General features: G+C 38.3%; 1 protein-coding gene across 3 annotated transcripts in view; it reads right to left on the bottom strand.

The window, feature by feature from the left end:
- VAV3 (vav 3 guanine nucleotide exchange factor) overlaps window positions 1–17,688 on the bottom strand; it is a 408,117-nt gene that overhangs the window by 205,905 nt on the left and 184,524 nt on the right. For all 3 annotated transcript variants that reach the window (XM_011968871.1, XM_011968873.1, XM_011968874.1), the window contains 6 exons: window positions 13,190–13,248; window positions 11,037–11,102; window positions 6,481–6,589; window positions 4,359–4,451; window positions 2,167–2,235; window positions 178–281 (listed from right to left, as the gene is read on the bottom strand). In XM_011968871.1, coding sequence (XP_011824261.1) covers window positions 178–281; window positions 2,167–2,235; window positions 4,359–4,451; window positions 6,481–6,589; window positions 11,037–11,102; window positions 13,190–13,248 — 500 coding nt within the window. The remainder of the gene's footprint in view (window positions 1–177; window positions 282–2,166; window positions 2,236–4,358; window positions 4,452–6,480; window positions 6,590–11,036; window positions 11,103–13,189; window positions 13,249–17,688) is intronic.

Here is a 17,688-nt window from a genome sequence, read left to right as displayed (position 1 = left end):
CCCCTCAAACTGAACTCTCTTTGAGAGTTACTACTCAAAGTAACTCTCCCATGTTCTAATTACTGCTCAGGTAGTAGTGTAATCAACAGTAGTAATAGCTATTTGTTAGCTATTTTAATACTAATCCTCACTATAATTACAAACTTAGATCCACAAAACTTAAACTTCAAAAGTTACCTTTCCTTGTAGTTAATAAAAACTTGGTACAAGTTATGGTCATTTTTATTTACAATGGAATCATGAATCTCTTGCATTAGGTTCCGATGCAGTTTTACAAGTTCCTAAAAAAAGAAAACAACGTGAAAGGAAAGTAGGAAACACAACCAAAAAATACAGCCCAAACCCAGAATCCCTTTTGTCGCTAAATTTGCCACTCGGGATATGCTGAATGCTTTCAATATATAAAACTGCTTCCACCAATAAAGAGAGAGGGAAAAGGAGAGTGGGGAGAGAAAGGGGGAGTAAGGGGAGGAAGTAGAGGGAGAGGACAGGGTAGAAGAGGAGGAGGGAGAGCAGGGGATGGAAGGGAGAAAAAAGAAGGAAGATAAGAGGAAAGCAGAGGAGAGGGAGGAGAAGAGAGAGAGACAGGCCATGTAGATGGGAAACAGCAATTTCATATCTCACTTGAAATGTCAGTGTCCTGTGAAAAAAGACATTATCTCACTAGTTATTAAAGGATAATTTATTCCTTGTGGAAAAATATGTATAGCTTATTTCTGTTTTATAATCACTGTAAATTTTTAAATAAAACTGTCCAAGTGCCTAATGTTTTATTGACAGTAAAAAATAATGACTCATGTCCTTGTGACACAGAAATGTAGATTTGTACTTTGGTCAATTAGTGGTGTCCTGGTGCTAAGCTAACAATAATCAGACTAAATTACTTGAAACCAGACAACTAATGGCATAAATAAGAAGCAAATAAATTGTATTCGACAGTTTACTGGAGCAACTCAAAATGTCAGAATTTCACATTTTTCCCGATAAGCAACTAATTTTCAGTCAGGCAGTAAATACATGTCATAGCCAGGATATGAGGCAACTTGAACTAGGTGCCAGTTCTCCCATTATCTCATCCTGTGTACCTTGGAGCACGCATTGACTCCACAGCATGCTCTTTCCTTAGTGGGGTAGAAAGTAAACATGAAGATGTGGGCTCTAAGTTATAAAGACCATACTGAAGTGGTTCAAGATTCTTATCTTCCCCAAATGTGCAGTTTATTTAGTGCTAAACCTTCATCAGATATTGTACATGTTATAAATCAAAAAGAATGTCTTTCATTCGGCCAAAATCGGGATAAGGATGACATGCCATTGCTTACCAACAGCTACTGAGCAACACAGAACACAACAGAATCAAAATATAAAGAACTGTTCAGGTAACACAAGCAGGTCTGTGCGTAAAAGCTTAAATACATGTATCAGTGTATGTGGACGCACGTGCGTGGGGGTGGGGGTGTATAAACCAAAGCAAGTCCTAGAGGTCTGAGAACTTGAATCTTGCCTAGCATTACCTCACTTGGCATGGCATTTAGCTTGCTTCTAGATTTCTGGGCAAATATCCTTTTAAGATTGTAAGGTTCTGGTAAGGTGCCCTGAAACTTACATAATGTAAACAAAAAAAACTCCTCAAATTTTACAATTAAAATAGTCTGGTAAATCATAAGGAAGTAGTCTATTTCAGATATGGGAGTTACGTTTGATACAACTGGAAGCAGAAAGCACCAAATAGTAGAGGCCAAAGATGTGGAGGAATGGAGGAAAGTAGGGGAAACTGATATGGTGAGGACATCATCTACAAGACAAGGTCTGAGGGGCTGGAAGAGCAACAGAGCTCCACAGGGAAGTGTGGGGATGGAAGGGGATCCCGGATTACTTTAGACTACCTCCTCATGACAAACAGTTAAGAATAACACATGACAGTTATTTTTCCATTTGTGTTCTTCACACGTGTTAACTGACTTTTGGTTGAAGATAGGATACATCAGTTATTTCAAGAAATAAGGATATAAAAACAGGAAAAACAAATAAATAAATAAGTAAATAAATAAGGCCAATATTCTTAAAGACTGCAAGAGTGTTAAAAAATAGGGATCTGGAACCCCCTAAGGAAATGAGGATTTTATTGAAGTACACCACAGTTTTAGCTAGCATATTTTTACTTACAGGAATGTTCATGAATACCGAATCAAATTCTGCTGCTGTCAGAAATCTTTTTAGTGGTGCCATGAAATACTACCAGGAAAGAAGAAGAAAACAGTAATTAACTATAGCTTGTCCTAATCTATATATAATAGTTTTTCGTCAACCACAAATATTTTTTGAAAGTCAATTGTTGATCAGCATTATAAACACCAAAATTGTAGAAACTATTTTCTCTAACTTAAAGACTTCACACTTGAATAGATATATAAAGACATGAATACAAGCTAATATTAATACATTTAAAGTATAAAACAAAATGGTTTAGACAACAAATGCTTCCAAAAGGAAGGAAGAAAAGAACACTATTGTCTGAGTTGGCAAACAATGGCAACATTTTGGAGATGTATATGAAGACTTACACAGTAATATCTCCGTAATGTTTTGTGGAGATTCTATATCGCTGAGGTCAATAATCTATGTGTGCAATTTATGAATTATTCCTCGAGAATTTTAGTTTCTGGCCTACCGTATCTCTTTCATTCTCGGCATTCTCAGTATCTGTGCAGAGGATCCTTCCAGTACTGGTCTCTCAGTTCCTTGACCATAAATAATCTTGTGCTCCACTCTAGCTCAAATCCTAAACCTTATAGCCATACTCATAGGCCTTGTCATTATCAACAACTTCATATGCTCCATAGCACTAATTTCAAGGAACTGGGTCAGCCAGTCCTGTAACCGTCCCACCTCCATCATGTCCTCATTTCCCTCCTAGCCCAGTTTATACTCCATGAATCAATTTCCTGTAAATCCTCTTTCTCTTCTTCCATTGCGCTTTTCTAGAAAAACAAACACCCTGATCAAGTCTAGCTTGCCACATATTTTGTGACTGTATCTAAGAAGTTAAGCATGGACATTACTGATTGTCTAATTTTAAATACGACCACAAAACTCAACTGGGCCTGTAATGCTACATAGCGCTACTACAGTTCCCTAGTCAATTTACTCTTCTACTCTTCTAAACAATGCTGGCATACCTTCACTTCTTTCCCTAACCTCTAAATGTGAGAGTCTGGAGAGGTGGCCTCAAACCTCTTCCCTAACATGCATTCACTAGGGTGATCTCACTTAGTCCCAGGGCCTTAATGCCATTGTGTGATGATAATGGCCCGGTCTATATGTCAATTCAATCTTTCCCCTTAATGCCAGATTCATATACCTAACACCTTTCTCAACGAATTCCATTCAAAGTCTAATAGGTATCACAAATTTCATATGTTGCAACAGACTCCTGATTCCCAAGCCTGTTCTTCCCCATCTCTATAATCTTCACCATTCATGCAGTTGCTCATGCCAAAACCTACCAGTTATCCTTGACTCCTCTCTTTTTTTCACATCCTTTACTTAATTCATCATCCCATCCAGTTGGCTCCATGTTTAAAATTTACTCAGAATCTGACCACCCATACCACCATTTTTGTCATCTTGATTAACACAATTTTCTTCTAATTCTTCTCCTAGTTACCACTCTTGCCTCACAAGAGCCAGAATGAGAGGTTAAAGACTTAAATCACATCATGTGACTCCTGCTTACAACACTTTCCAATGTCCCGGCATGGCCTGGTGGCCCACCGGCTCTCCCACCTCATGCTCAGTCCCCTTGCCTTGTTCTGCTCCAGTCACACTGGACTGCTGTTGTCCTTGAAGCACGTGCTGAACACTTTCCAATCAGAGGGCCTCTCTCGCAGGAATTATCTTCATTGGCATATGTACACAGCTTACACCCTCAGTTCACTTAGCTGCCTGCTTAATCTTGTCACAGAGGGCTTCTGCACCCACTCTTTATAAAATGCCACCAGCCCTCCCCAACATCACTCTCTATCTTATACTCCCACCTTATTTTTCTTCAGAAAACTTATGACCATCTGGCATATTTATTTGCTTACATTCTAAACCCTCCCATGGAAAAAAGTGTCATGAGAATCAGAATATTTTTGTATTTATTACTATATCCTTAGTCCCTGAAACAGTGCCATTCAGGTACTAAGACATCCATAAATAGTTGTAAAATGAGTAAATCTGCTTTGAGATCTTTAAATACAAAGTTCTCCTAAAAATTATAATACACATACACACATTCAGAAGAAACAGTGAGTCTAACACATTAGCTATATCAGGTAGTATTTGGGCATCAAAAATAATACCTGATGACTTACTTTTTCTATTGACTCCAAAGTTTCTGTATATTTTTCTTCTGTCTGCTTAATTTCTGCTAGACAACAACTTCGTATATCATTTTCTGGACATTTCTGCAGTTAGAATTATCAAAATAAAGTAATTTAATAAAATCATACATTAACCTATCAGGAAGGAGAGATCCAAAGCATTGCTGACTTTCTTAAACTTTCCTTTCTAATAAAACACATAATTGAAAGACATGTAACTGCATTTGTGAGGTAGCTTTGCTGTTTTTATAAAAATGTTGAACAATGTAAATGAAAAAGATTTAGATGATTAAAAAATAAGCTTCTGAATGTGGACACTCTCTTTAAGTTAAAACATCTTTTATTAAAATGTTCATAAAGTTGGAAACACCATAAATGGTGTATGATTGTTCCCTTAATGTACAGCACACTTAACAAATGCTATAGAAATAACTGCAAAAACAATAAAAAGGGTATTTGGAAAAGTAAGTAAAGACCTTCAAATATTTTTTCCAACATTAACATCTTACCGCTTGACTTTTTAACTAAGTATTTAACATTGGAAGTCGTAGAGCACAACACTAAAACCAAAGATTCTGGAGTCTGATGGAATTGGGTTCAATACCAGTTTTGTTGTTAGCTTTTCTTTTCTTTTTTCTTTTTTTTTTTTTTTTTTGAGGCGGAGTCTTGCTGTGTTGCCCAGGTTGGAGTACAATGGCGCCATCTCTGTTCACTGCAAGCTCCACCTCCCGGGTTCGCTCCATTCTCCTGCCTCAGCCTCCTGAGTGGCTGGGACTACAGGTGCCCGCCATCACACCTGGCTAATTTTTTGTATTTTTTAGCAGAGACAAGGTTTCACCGTGTTAGCCAGGATGGTCTTGATCTTCTGACCTCGTGATCTGCCCACCTCGCCCTCCCAGAGTGGTGGGATTACAGGTGTGAGCCACCGCGCCCAGCCTGTTGTTAGTTTTTCTAACTGTGAATGAATCACTAAATTTCTCTGACTCCATTTTCTTATCTGGGAAACAGAGAGAATCACAGCGCCAACCCCAAGGAATGGAAAATGAGATAAACAGTGTAAAGCGCTTAGCACTTTTCCAAGTGCGCAAGAAGAGTCCTGTCCATCTAAATTATTATCACTGTTCACCCCATCAACTGAGGACTGCCCTTGGGGGAGACAGTGAAGAATGCGCTGGCACTCAATGCAGTTAACAATTATAGGAAGCCCACATGATATTCAGTCACCTAAAAATGTTCTGAAAATGCTGCCACAGATGAGCTGTCAGCCTATGAGATGGTTAAACCACACTTTCATTTTATTTCCCAAACATAGGCAGGTAACTTGTTTCCATTCCACAGAAGCTACTGGACAACCCACCAGCCTTTTATTAAAAGTAGGAACATAGACAGAGCTAAGCACATTCATCAAAGCACTGCAGAAACAAAAATTACCAAGCAGCTGGTAAAGAAAAGTCTTTAATATACAAGAAAAATTTATTAAGAACCTAAGCAACTGACTTTTTTGTTGTTGTTTCAAATTGTAAATGAGAAAATAATCCAAAGTAATCCTTTCTGAATGTTCTGGATATATTAATGGCAGATAAGGTTTTGAGGGCTCATATTGGCTATGATGATATCTGAAACTAAATTTATAAATGAGTAGGAAAGCCAGGAGACTTATCATGAAACAAAAGAAAAATGGTACCTCGTATTAACACTTACCAAATGTGAAGAAATACTCTTTAATATATATTTTATCTTATATCAAATTTAAAGGGAAAAATTTACCTGTGTTGTAAGAAATTTACTTTTATAAGGGTATAATTTCATGATTCCCTAAAATTCTATTCTACTACCACCCTGCCATTATTTAGCTGGGTGGCACTTCATTTCTCTCTCAGACTTTGTTTCCTTACTAGCAAAATGAAAAGATTAGACCAAAGATTCTCTATGGTTGTTTTGAACTCTGAAAGGCCATGCATACGTCTCCAAATGCAGTAACAAGTCATAATTATATAGTTATAAGCAAGCAAAGGTTAAAAAAATCCCAGCAGAGGTTACATCAATGATTATGTTAATTAGTCTTTCCTAATAAAATATTCAGAGTAACATTAAAAACAAGTAAAAGTCCTACGGGTTGATGTGCTTCCTCTGCCTTCATTAAGTCCTCATAGACTTCTCCACCTTCATCTTCCCCATAAACACAGTCATAGAGATCTTCTTCATCTTCCACAAGGGTTTCACTACAACAAAGGATATGATATAAGGTCATTTTCTATTATGCAGTAAATGCAAGAGCTACAAATAGCCTACTGGACTTTAGTAGAAAATCCAGAAAGGAAATAAAATGGAATTAGTGGGAAGAGTTCAAAAGGTTTACATTACAACTCTGTCCCTCTTAACAAGTATAAAGATAAGCAACTCGAGAATCTAACAATGAGGGCAGTGGCGGCTATCATTTACTGGGTAGTTACCATGTATAAGCACAAAAATAATTACTCTACATATATTATCTTATATAATTCATCCAACATTAATTATCAGGTATGCATTATTATTTAATCCATTAAAGAGATGACGAAGTTGAAAGACCAAAAGGCTATTTGACTTTAAAAATAACCCAGGTAGTCACCAGCAGATCCAATATGTAAAACCGAGTCTCTCTTAACTCTGAGTGTTTTACCCACTCTATCATACTGCCTCCCACTTTTCGTATTGCAGGACCTTAGTTTCATCAACTGTATTAAAGGGTATAATATGGAGAAGATAGGAGAGTTACATTGTATCTAATATGTCATAAGTGGTCTTATAAAAGCATGTTACTGCAGTGTTATAATCAGCATCTAATCCAGTGGTTTTCAAACCATGCTCTTTCAAGCCCATTCAGAGGAAACCCACCAGTCCCTCATCAACCAGACCCTTCCTCTATCTGTTTTATATCTCAGAGCCATAACTAAGGTAACAGACAGACATAGGATACTGGAGCAACCAGACGTGGTGAACACTGAGAATAAGGGGAGAGAGAAGGAACAAAGAGGAACGAACTTTCTACTTTGGGACACTAGGGAGATGGTGAGCCATATTGGCAGTGACATAATTTCCATACTGAGGGGTTTAGGCAGGCAATCTGGCCAGAGAACACTAGGGCAGGTAAATCGGTTTGCACATTCTCTGTACCACATCAGAGGAGGAAGGTCTGGTGAGTTCATGAGGGAGCTGAGATATAAAATGATGAAAAAACAGCTTCTGCATTGGAGGGGATCCTGTTCTGAAGAAAAAGAGACTGAAATTCATTTATCTGGCACTCCTAATCCCAGCACTCCTGCTTCTGATCCCTAATATCACCAGCCCTGCAAAAAAAGTCAACCTTGCTGAAGCCCTACATTTGACTACTTCCCATGACAGTAAAGGAATGAATCATAAACAGACTTTTCTCTATTTTTGTTGTTGTTGTTGTTGTTGTTGTTGTTGTTGTTGGGGGAGGGGCGTGACAGAGTCTCACTCTGTTGCCCAGGCTGGAGTACAGTGGCGCAGTCTCGGCTCACTGCAGGCTCTGCCTCCTGGGTCCCGGCGATTCTTCTGCCTCAGCCTCCTCGGTAGCTGGAATTACAGGCACGCGCCATCATGCCCAGCTAATTTTTGTATTTTTAGCAGAGACGGGGTTTCACCATGTTGGCCAGGGTCTTGAACTCCTGACCTCAGGTGATCTGCCCACCTCAGTCTCCCAAAATCTTAGGATTACAGGCGTGAGCCACCGCATCTGGCCGACTTTTCTCTATTTTAAGACCTGTAAGAATGACATGCATGTCTGAGTGCATGCGTGCATCCAAGTGCACAACTGCAAACACACACACAAGACTGGTCTAGAACTGTTTGGCTTTTGTTATTCAATCCTATACTAAAGCTGCTTTTCTTGCTAATAGCTTAGTCAACAATTTCTGATTTCTGAGCCAGGAAAGAAAAAAGCTGTGATATTTTTCAAATGGTCAATAAATCAGCAACAATCGACATTAGCTTTCCTGTCTTAGGGCCACCCTGTCACACCCTGACAGTGTGGTCATTACCTGCCCTCTCCACTCCACCATGTGGCTTTCTCTCCAACTTAGGAAATAATGATTGCCTCCACAGTAGGGACCAGACCAGTATTTATTCCAAGGGCTTCCATTTGGGTGATTTCAGTTCCAAAAGTTAGAGTTAAGTATATTTACCCATAGAAATTGTAACAAAGCTGAGAATAAAAATCAAGCTGTCATGGCAAACGCAAAACCAAGTATTTAGGGATAATACATTTGCTCTTTTTTTTTTTTTTTTTGATAACCCTACTTTGCCTTTTATCCTAGAACTTTGGGAGGCCAAGGTAGGTAGATTGCTTGAGCCCAGGAGTTGGAGAACAGTCTGGACATATTAAATAAATAATTTTTTTAAATCCTGCAAATACATTTGGACCTTCGGCCACCAAGTAGAAATTTAAAGCAGACTGCCTCTCACAGAGCAAGGGCTGGCATCTCAGAGCAGCCAATTCAGGAAACCAATTGGCATCTCAGGAAGCCAATTCAGTTTTCTCCAAATTTAGCTAAGAATGCATCCTCAATGGATTTATCCTGACATCAATTCTGCCTAAATAATATCAGTGAAAAGAACAAGACAGGGAAGCTATAAAAATTTATAGGTGTAAGTCACCACTGGTATGGGTTAAAAAAAAATATTGGCTGGGTGTGGTGGTTCATGCCTGTAGTCCCAGCACATTAGGACACCGAGGCGGGTGGATCACCAGGTCAGGAGTTCGAGACCATCCTGGCTAACACGGTGAAACTCCGTCTCGACTAAAAATTAAAAATCAGCTGGGCGCAGTGGCAGGCACCTGTCATCCTGGCTACTTGGGAGGCTGAGGAGGGAGAATCACTTGAACCCGGGAGGCAGAAGTTGCAGTGAGCTGAGATCATGCCACCACACTCTAGCCTGGGTGCCAGAGCAAGACTCTGTTACCAAATATATATATATATATATATGTATGTATGTATGTGTGTGTGTGTGTGTGTGTATATATATAGTATCACAGCACTAGAAATTAAACATTTTTCCTTAAACAATCTGAGTACATTATCAATAATCTTAGTCACTTTATGAAGACTACAACCAATTCAGTAAAACAACTGGCACTATCTTGCTTACTATTGGTGAGTTCTTAGAGATTTTAAGAGATAAGAAACTATTCTTAATAGATATTTAAAATATAAGACTGAAAGGTCACTCTGAAGACCACCTACCCTGGAAGGAGCTGCTGGCCATCCATCCGTGTGGCTGCAGTAGGCACGCTCACCCCCTCTGCTCTTCTACTAAAAGCTCTGAGAGGGGCAAGTCAGGGTGTACCTGGAAGTTGGGACTGTGACTAACAAACTCCGCTCTAGAATAAGAGATGTCTGAGTTCAAATCCAAAGATTATAATTTACTAGCAATATTACCTTCAGCAAGTAACTAGACTTTTCAAAATTCAGTTTTCTCACTTTCAAACTGTGAAGATGTAACAACCTAGTAATATTGTGGTATTACATAAGATAGTGCATATAACCTGGTTAGCACACAAATGGAAACTCAGTAAGCTCTTATTATTATTGCCAGGTAATCCCTGGCAAACAGTAGATGCTAGATGCAGTTTTGACTTGTTAATTTAGAAAACAAATACTTATTGAGTACCTACTATATGCCAGACACTGTGAAGTTCTAGGAATACAGCCATGAACAAAGCAAAGTCCCACACCTCACAAAAGTTTACCTTCTAATGAGGAGACACAATAAATGAAGCAAACCAAGACTGTCTCAGGCATTGGCAAATGCTGTAAAAACACAGCAATGTGAGGGGGTGGTGGCAATTTTAGACAGGGTAGTCAGAGAAGGCCTCTCTGCAGAAAGAAATCTGAGCAAAGACTTGAATGCTGAGGGGTCAGTCAAATAGGCAGAAAAAATAGCAGGTGTAAAGGTGACAAAGCTAAAGCAAGCCCAGTGTGTTGGGTGTATGAGGAAGGATCGATGAATGAATGGATGAAGTTCCATAGCATTTGAATCTGTCTTGGGGCATAATCTATTTCTTATTATGATTCCTTGCAAACATGCCTGATCTATGTCATCAGTTCCTTGAGGAGTAAGGATCATGCTTATATTTATTTGTAATCGGTACAAGTCACTCAATCAGCAGAAGATAATCGGCTGCAAGGACCTTTTGCCTCTCTTGACTATTAAATAATAAAGCCCAAAAGGATTCTCTGTTCAGAATAAACACCATCTACTAAAACATCCCGAATAGCTCCAACCCACACTTATCTCTCCCTTCCTTGAACTTATAAGGCATGCACTGTGTGTCCCACAACTCCAGCAGCAGATTCTGTTTCTTTTAAACTGTTCCCTAATTGTCCAACTCCAATTTTATCTACTACTTCTGTTATAACTTTGAGAAACTTTGAAATTTTACTTCATTAGAGTAAGTTTCTTTATTCTTCATGGGGACACAAAACAGGAACTAAAGACCAGTTGAAGTACATTTTCTTGTAAAGCTTTCCATCGCCAGTTTAAGGTTAATCAGGAATTAAGCCACTTTTCCTCCTTCAGATAGCTTACTTCAACATCCACAGTTAAAACCCACAACGGACACATAAATTGGCAGTGGCTAAATTTTCCTCAAAATGTTCAACATACTCTATTAAATCAGGAAGGCCTTTGTAGACGTCTTCATCGTTAATGCTTTCTTCTGTTGGGAAGGGCCTAGGAAGCGGGGGGAAAAAAAATGAGTCAATGAGCAACAATCAGGCTAAATATGTAAGTTGTCTGATGCCAAAATGGTCAGATCAGTCACCATGTCTACCAATGTCTAGGGCTTTCCCTAAAGTGCCTGCTCAGTGGCTGTGTCTGGGGTTCCCCGAGGAAGGCTGTAACACCTGCCACCTGAAATCATCTGAAGCAATTACAGCGGGTCACCACAGTCACATGTGCAGGGGGTCATAATAACGTGCTTGTCTGATCTCCCACTTGCCACATACCTGCAGGGTCATCTCACCCACTGCAGCACCCCAAGTCAGACAACAAACAGCTGTGCATGTACCCTTGCCTTCAGCACCCTCTCTTTTCAGCTATGGGATCTGATAACAAATAATTTGGTAACAATCATCCTTCCATGGCTCCGTTCACTAGTGTAAATGAAAACTAGTGGAAGACAAAAACATTGTGCCCTTTACATATACGGTCCTTGACCCTGACATTTCTGCTCAGACTTTAGGGTATTTAAGCTGTATTTTTTATTTTCATTTCTTAGACAAATGAGTCAACCAGACCTTGGGGAGAACAGAGTGTTTTCTTTGTTCCCTATTCAAGAAAATCGCACTTTAATGTATCTCCTATTCCCACTGTGTGGCTTCCTTGTTTGCATCATGGTACTATGTCCTCTGTTCATAACACCAGTATACCGCCCTAATTTATGTCTAACAAATCACAGGAAGTATACTGTGCCAAAAATTCTACTCTTTTCAGGCAGCCAGCATATCACGTTTCATTAAAACAAGAGGATCCATCAAAATAATAAATAAGCTTTAAATAATTACTAGTTATATTAAAAAGCAGAGTTTCACATTGACTTATGGATTAATTTAATACTGAAGACATTTGAGGAGACTAGGTTTTTCAAATAAATCAGCGTGTGAGAAATGTAGTCTCAAAATTATTTTTTACAAATTAAGGCACATTTTATTATGCAAGTTCATCGTAGAAAATATAGAGAAAAATTAAAAAGGAGAAAAATCTTCTGACTTACATTTTTTCAGAGTTGAGAATACATAAAAATGTGATGCTTTTAAAAAATGTTTACATATAATAACATAAAATACATATTCACATGGAAGGTATGAACGTATCGAAGAGCAAATTAGAAGGAGTTAAACACTTATCCAGCTGACAGACCACATACATAGAAAGCTGCCAAATTCATGGCCCATTTCTGAGAAAGGTCCAGTACCAGCAGGGCATCTTCCCTGAGCTCACTGTGCTTTGTAGCCAGTGCAGAGAATCCCGCTAAATCCTGCTTGGATCCTCTCCCTTAGAATGTGAATGTGAGCTGGACACAGAAAAATGACTGTGATGGCTAGAGACAGAAATATGGAGCACTGCATAAAGAAGGTAAAAAACAAATCCATTCCATTTCCATGAAACCTGGCTGTGTAGAGACTATTTTTCCTTATTTCGTCATGTTACTTATATAATACATCTTCACTGACTGATCTAACTTAAGTATGTAATATCTGAAACAGAAAAGGCTCAACACAACATACACATCTATATTTTTATGCTTATCAACTGCATAATACTCCATTGCAAGGAGATGCCATACTATATTTAACCAATTTACGTCCAGGTTTTTAATTTACTACTGAACTTTCAATACACATTCTTGTACACATGTTTTATACTTGTCTGATTATTTCTTAAACTCCTAAAAGCTATGAGTTATTATGTTCTACTCTATAGGAAAAAACAAATTACAACATCTTTTAAAATACTTATTTACTTAAGCATTTGTGTCTACTTTAATGAATCATATGTACAGAAATGTTAGAGGAAAGTTAAAAAAAAAAAAAAAAAAAAGAACCACACCAGTGACAGTCACCTGTGAATTTAGAACAATGTTTAGCCAATGCGTTATTCAATTAATTTCAAATGTGTACGGGATACTTAATACCAGGCACTCTTCATGAATGAGACAAAGTACCTGTGTGCAAGGTGCTTCACAAATAGTAACCATTTAATAATGAATCATTACACTGAACTCAGTGGGACACATGAACAATGAAAACAGAGCTTACCTGATTCCTGTGGCCAACGCTATAGGTGTTCGAGAAAGTCGTGATAATGTTTCTATAACCTGAGAAAAGAGGAAAATACTAATTAGACATGTAGTTCAGAAAAGATAAGATTTCTTTTTCCAAAACTTTTTCAATCTAATATTAACCATAGCAGCAGAAACATAAATTTGCAGATGTCAAAGACGTCCAGAATGAGAAGGGCAGTGATTGGGAAGTATAAACATCTAGATTATAATTTTGTTCCTTTCTTTATTACTTTAAGCAGATTACTAACCCATTTGAGTTCCAGATTCTTTATGAGTATAACACAAAGTTAGCCTGGGTGACCCCAAGCAACTTCTCTCTCTACTTTCACAGAATCTGAAAGATTCTGGAAAGCTGTATTCTCCAGTATAGTACCCACTAACCACATGAGGCTATTTAAATTAATTTAAATTTTAAAAACAAAAATCCCAGTTCTGCAGTTGCATTAGCCACATTTTAAGCGTTCAGTAGCCACACACATGTGGCCACTGTAATGAACTACACGGTGATCAAAAATTTCCATCATCACAGAAAGTTCTATTGGACAGTCCTGCTATACAGCAAAGCAGGTGAGAGTGTGGGTGGGCTCTTGGGCCAGACCACCTGAGTCTAAATCCTCAGTTTACCATTTATTGGCCAGGTACCTTTGGGCAAAATACTTAACTTCTCTGAGCTTTTGTTTCATCATCTAGGTAATGCCTACAATAATAGGTAGATTATTAACAATCACTACATTATCGTGAGGATTCAATAAGCTAGCACGTAAACTATTTAAATAGTAGCTATTCTGTTTAATCACCTACTTTAAGGAAATTGCCTTAATTTAATTCTGAGTGTTTTCAGAAAAAGTTTTCTAAATTAACCTTAATTCTGCTTCAAAGATTCCTTATAAAGATCTTCAGTACCCAAACCTAAATGTTAAATGTGCCCTGCTAGCAACTTCACCCTTCCTTCAATCTTTTGTCCTAAGATTGTCTCTTTCGAAGACTTAGTGAGAAAGCCATTTATCTAAAATGTATTTTTCTCATCAAGTTTGTTCTTGTTTATTTCTTTTTTGAGACAGAGTCTCACTCTGTTGCCCAGGCTGGAGTACAGTGGTGCCATCTTGGCTCACTACAACCTCTGACTCCCAGGTTCAAGCGATTGTCATGCCTCAGCCTCTCTAGTAGCTGGGATTACAGGCACACATGACCATGCCTGGCCAATGTTCATATTTTTAGTAGAGATGGGGTTTCACTATGTTGGCCAGGCTGATCTCGGACACCTGTCCTCAAGTGATCCACCTGCCTTGGCCTCCCAAAGTGCTGGGAATTACAGGTGTGAGCCACCATGCCTGGCCATAAAGTCTATTTTTATGATAATAGATATAATGCATCCTAAGTCTCAAAATTTTAACAAACGAAACAAACGAACAACGAAACAAACGAACAAACGAAACAAACAAACGAAACAAACGAATGAAACAAATGAACAAACGAAACAAACAAACGAAAAGAGGTTCTACCATAAGGCTTATTCAGAACGATAGTAAAAAACGAGAAAAGGCAAAAATCTGTTTCCAAATTAAGGTAATCTAATTCCTTACTTCAGAGACAGGAACATAAAAATGAAGTCTCCAGCACTCTGTAGAAGGTTCATGAGAATACTAGCCACACATACACTTATATCTCACCCACTTCAGGAAGTGGTACCATATATATATGGTTGTAGTTAGAAACTCCTGGCTTTGGAGTAAGAATACTTGGAACCCTGACTCACGAGTTTTCAGCTATGCTCACCTTTACAAGCCTCTGTAAAATGCACACAATAGCTAATTGCTTCATGGAGTCACAGAAAGAATTAAATGCAATCATGCCCATCATATGCTTAACTCAGTAAATGTGAATTTTTATTACCATGTAAAATAAAGTTATTATACAAAGATAATACTTAATTGAATTACATACAGATGATAATGTACTGCATTCTTAAAAACTGCAAAAAGGGTACATTTTAAGTGTTCTTATTAACAATAAAAAATATGTGATGTAATGCATATGTTCATTAGCTCCAGTTAACCATTCCACAATGTATACATATTTCAAACCAACATGTTACACAAGATCAAAACATACAATTTTTATTTGTTAATTTTTTTAAAAAATTAAGAAAATTTGTTACACAAACAAAACAGAAGGGAGCAACACTCTTTAGGATGGTTCCAAAGGGTTCAAAAGAAGCAAAGGACATGGTGACTAGATGAGCTAATTTACAGACCCCAAAATTCTATATTCTAACTCTAGCCCCCTGCTGTGACACTAGAAAAAGAAAAGGGAAATACAATTGAAACCCTTCATGCAGTTTCTTCCTGGTTAACTATGTTGAACATCTAATGTCAAAACATACACAACCAATCAGATAAAACTTGATATCCATTAATTCCCCATAATAAAGACAAAGCATTGTCAGTGAGTTCGTAAATTCAGAAGATCAAGAATGAATACTAACACATTTATGAAAATTCGCTAATTCAAAATAAAAATAGTTGCTTGCTAAAATACCAAAATTATTCACTATTAGGCAAAAAGTCTAACTTTGGGGAGGTTCTGGAATAATCAGTACAGTATCCAGACCCTTGAATTAACTACATTGCTTTACTTTAGCATGCATCTTATCCTAATATATCACTATTAGAAAGCTATGGGGTGAAATCTGCCTCTGATTTTAGTTTACACTGTGATCCCAGCATATATCACTACTTAATAACAAGAAAAATAGCAATAGCAGTACTACAGCTATGTCTTTTATTATTACTATTCTAATACATATTTTATATAGCAATGCATTTTACTCCTTAGGGATATCTTCTACAGTAACTACGATGTATCTACAAAATTAGAATGCATTTTCTATTCCTTTTCCCCCAACAGAACAATAACCAGAACAATAACAACCAACAATAACAACCAACCAACAACCAGAACAATAACAACCCCTCCCCTACACACCGCCTCTCTCAGAAAATTATAGCTTGATTTTTTTCATGAGTGTCCACTAGAGGGAGCCAGATGATAGTCTATTAGTTTAGCCCTGAATGTGTTTTATAAGGACAAATATTTCTGAAAATCAACAAACTGAGACCAACTCCCATTTTCTGCTTAACAGGGGTTATTTATTACTATTCACTAATAGAGAAATAACAAATATACAAATTCAGCAGATAAGGAGGAATGGAAAGACATGCAGTATATCCTAAAGTGAGTCTGACAACTGGCACTCAGTTTTGGGTCTATCCTATTGTACATTGAGCCCATCCGTTAACTCTACATTTAGCCAAAGCAAATAAAGACTGTTTAGTCAATGTGGTGTTTTTAGAACAATGTGTATTCTATAAAGGCGGAGTGTATCCGGATCTGGAATAGACAAGTATACAAACTAATGCCAGATTCTTAAATCCTCTTTGTGGGGATTCTGACTTGTCATTGGAAACACCCGTTCAAGAACTTTTACAAAAGAAAACATATCTAAGGACACTAAGAAGACTATTTTCCTGCAATGTATTAATTTCTAACTTGTTACTACAAAATAATAGGAAATTCTGAGGTATACCAACTCCCAGAAACAGACATAGCTAGTAAGAATATCTGGAAGTCAATAGGCCAACAATCAACTAGAGTAAATCCATGTCATGAATTTTCTTTCTTTCCCTTTGTCTATCACTTGGTGAGTAAGAAGAGTGGCAGCTGTCAAGAAATGAAAATGAGCCTGGATAACATAAATAAGAGCTATTTTGTGAGGCAGGTGGGAAAGGTAGACAAAGGGTTCTGCAAACCTGCGTTAGAAGGGTGGCTTACATTCCAGAAGCTAGGAAAGACCATTGAGAAAGTGTGGGAAGGACAATCACAGGGTCAAAACTGCATTTTTAAAGTAAAGTGAAGGGTAGACTGGGGTAAGAGGACATAGGGAACAGACAAAGGGCCAGGAGACCAACCGAGGCGGCTGTCTCAGCCATCCAAGTGAGAGGTGAGGCACTGGAACCAAGATGGCTACAGGAGAGACAGGCAAGTAGTGGCAAGGAGAGGAGCGTTCAGGAATAGTAGCTGACGCTGTGTGAGGGCTAAAGGAAGAAGAACCCAGGATGACCTGGGCAAGCTGTTAAGGCTCTGGAGGTGGCCAGCCCCAAGGTCGCCTACCGGGAAAGCCTCCAGGATGCTTGCGAGCAAGAAGCCTTTGTTCTCTCTGTGTCTTCTACGTGGTGGACACGTACCATCCTGAACCAAGTAAGGCCACCCACTCCTCCAGGGAGCCTTCTCCGGCCCCTGGTCTGTGTCCCATTTGTGTCCCTATAGGACCCCGGACGTAACTCTGCTGTAGCATCTATCACCTCATTTAAAATGAAAATTTATTGGCTTTTAAAAATATTTCAGGCCAGCCTTGGTGGCTCACACCTGTAATCCCAGCACTTTGGGAGGCCAAGGCAGGTGGCTCATGAGGTC

Source organism: Mandrillus leucophaeus, unplaced genomic scaffold (genome assembly GCF_000951045.1).
Source record: "Mandrillus leucophaeus isolate KB7577 unplaced genomic scaffold, Mleu.le_1.0 Scaffold861, whole genome shotgun sequence".
NCBI lineage: Eukaryota > Metazoa > Chordata > Mammalia > Primates > Cercopithecidae > Mandrillus > Mandrillus leucophaeus.
Note: the sequence above shows the minus strand (reverse complement) of the source record. Positions and strands in the feature narration are given on the sequence as shown.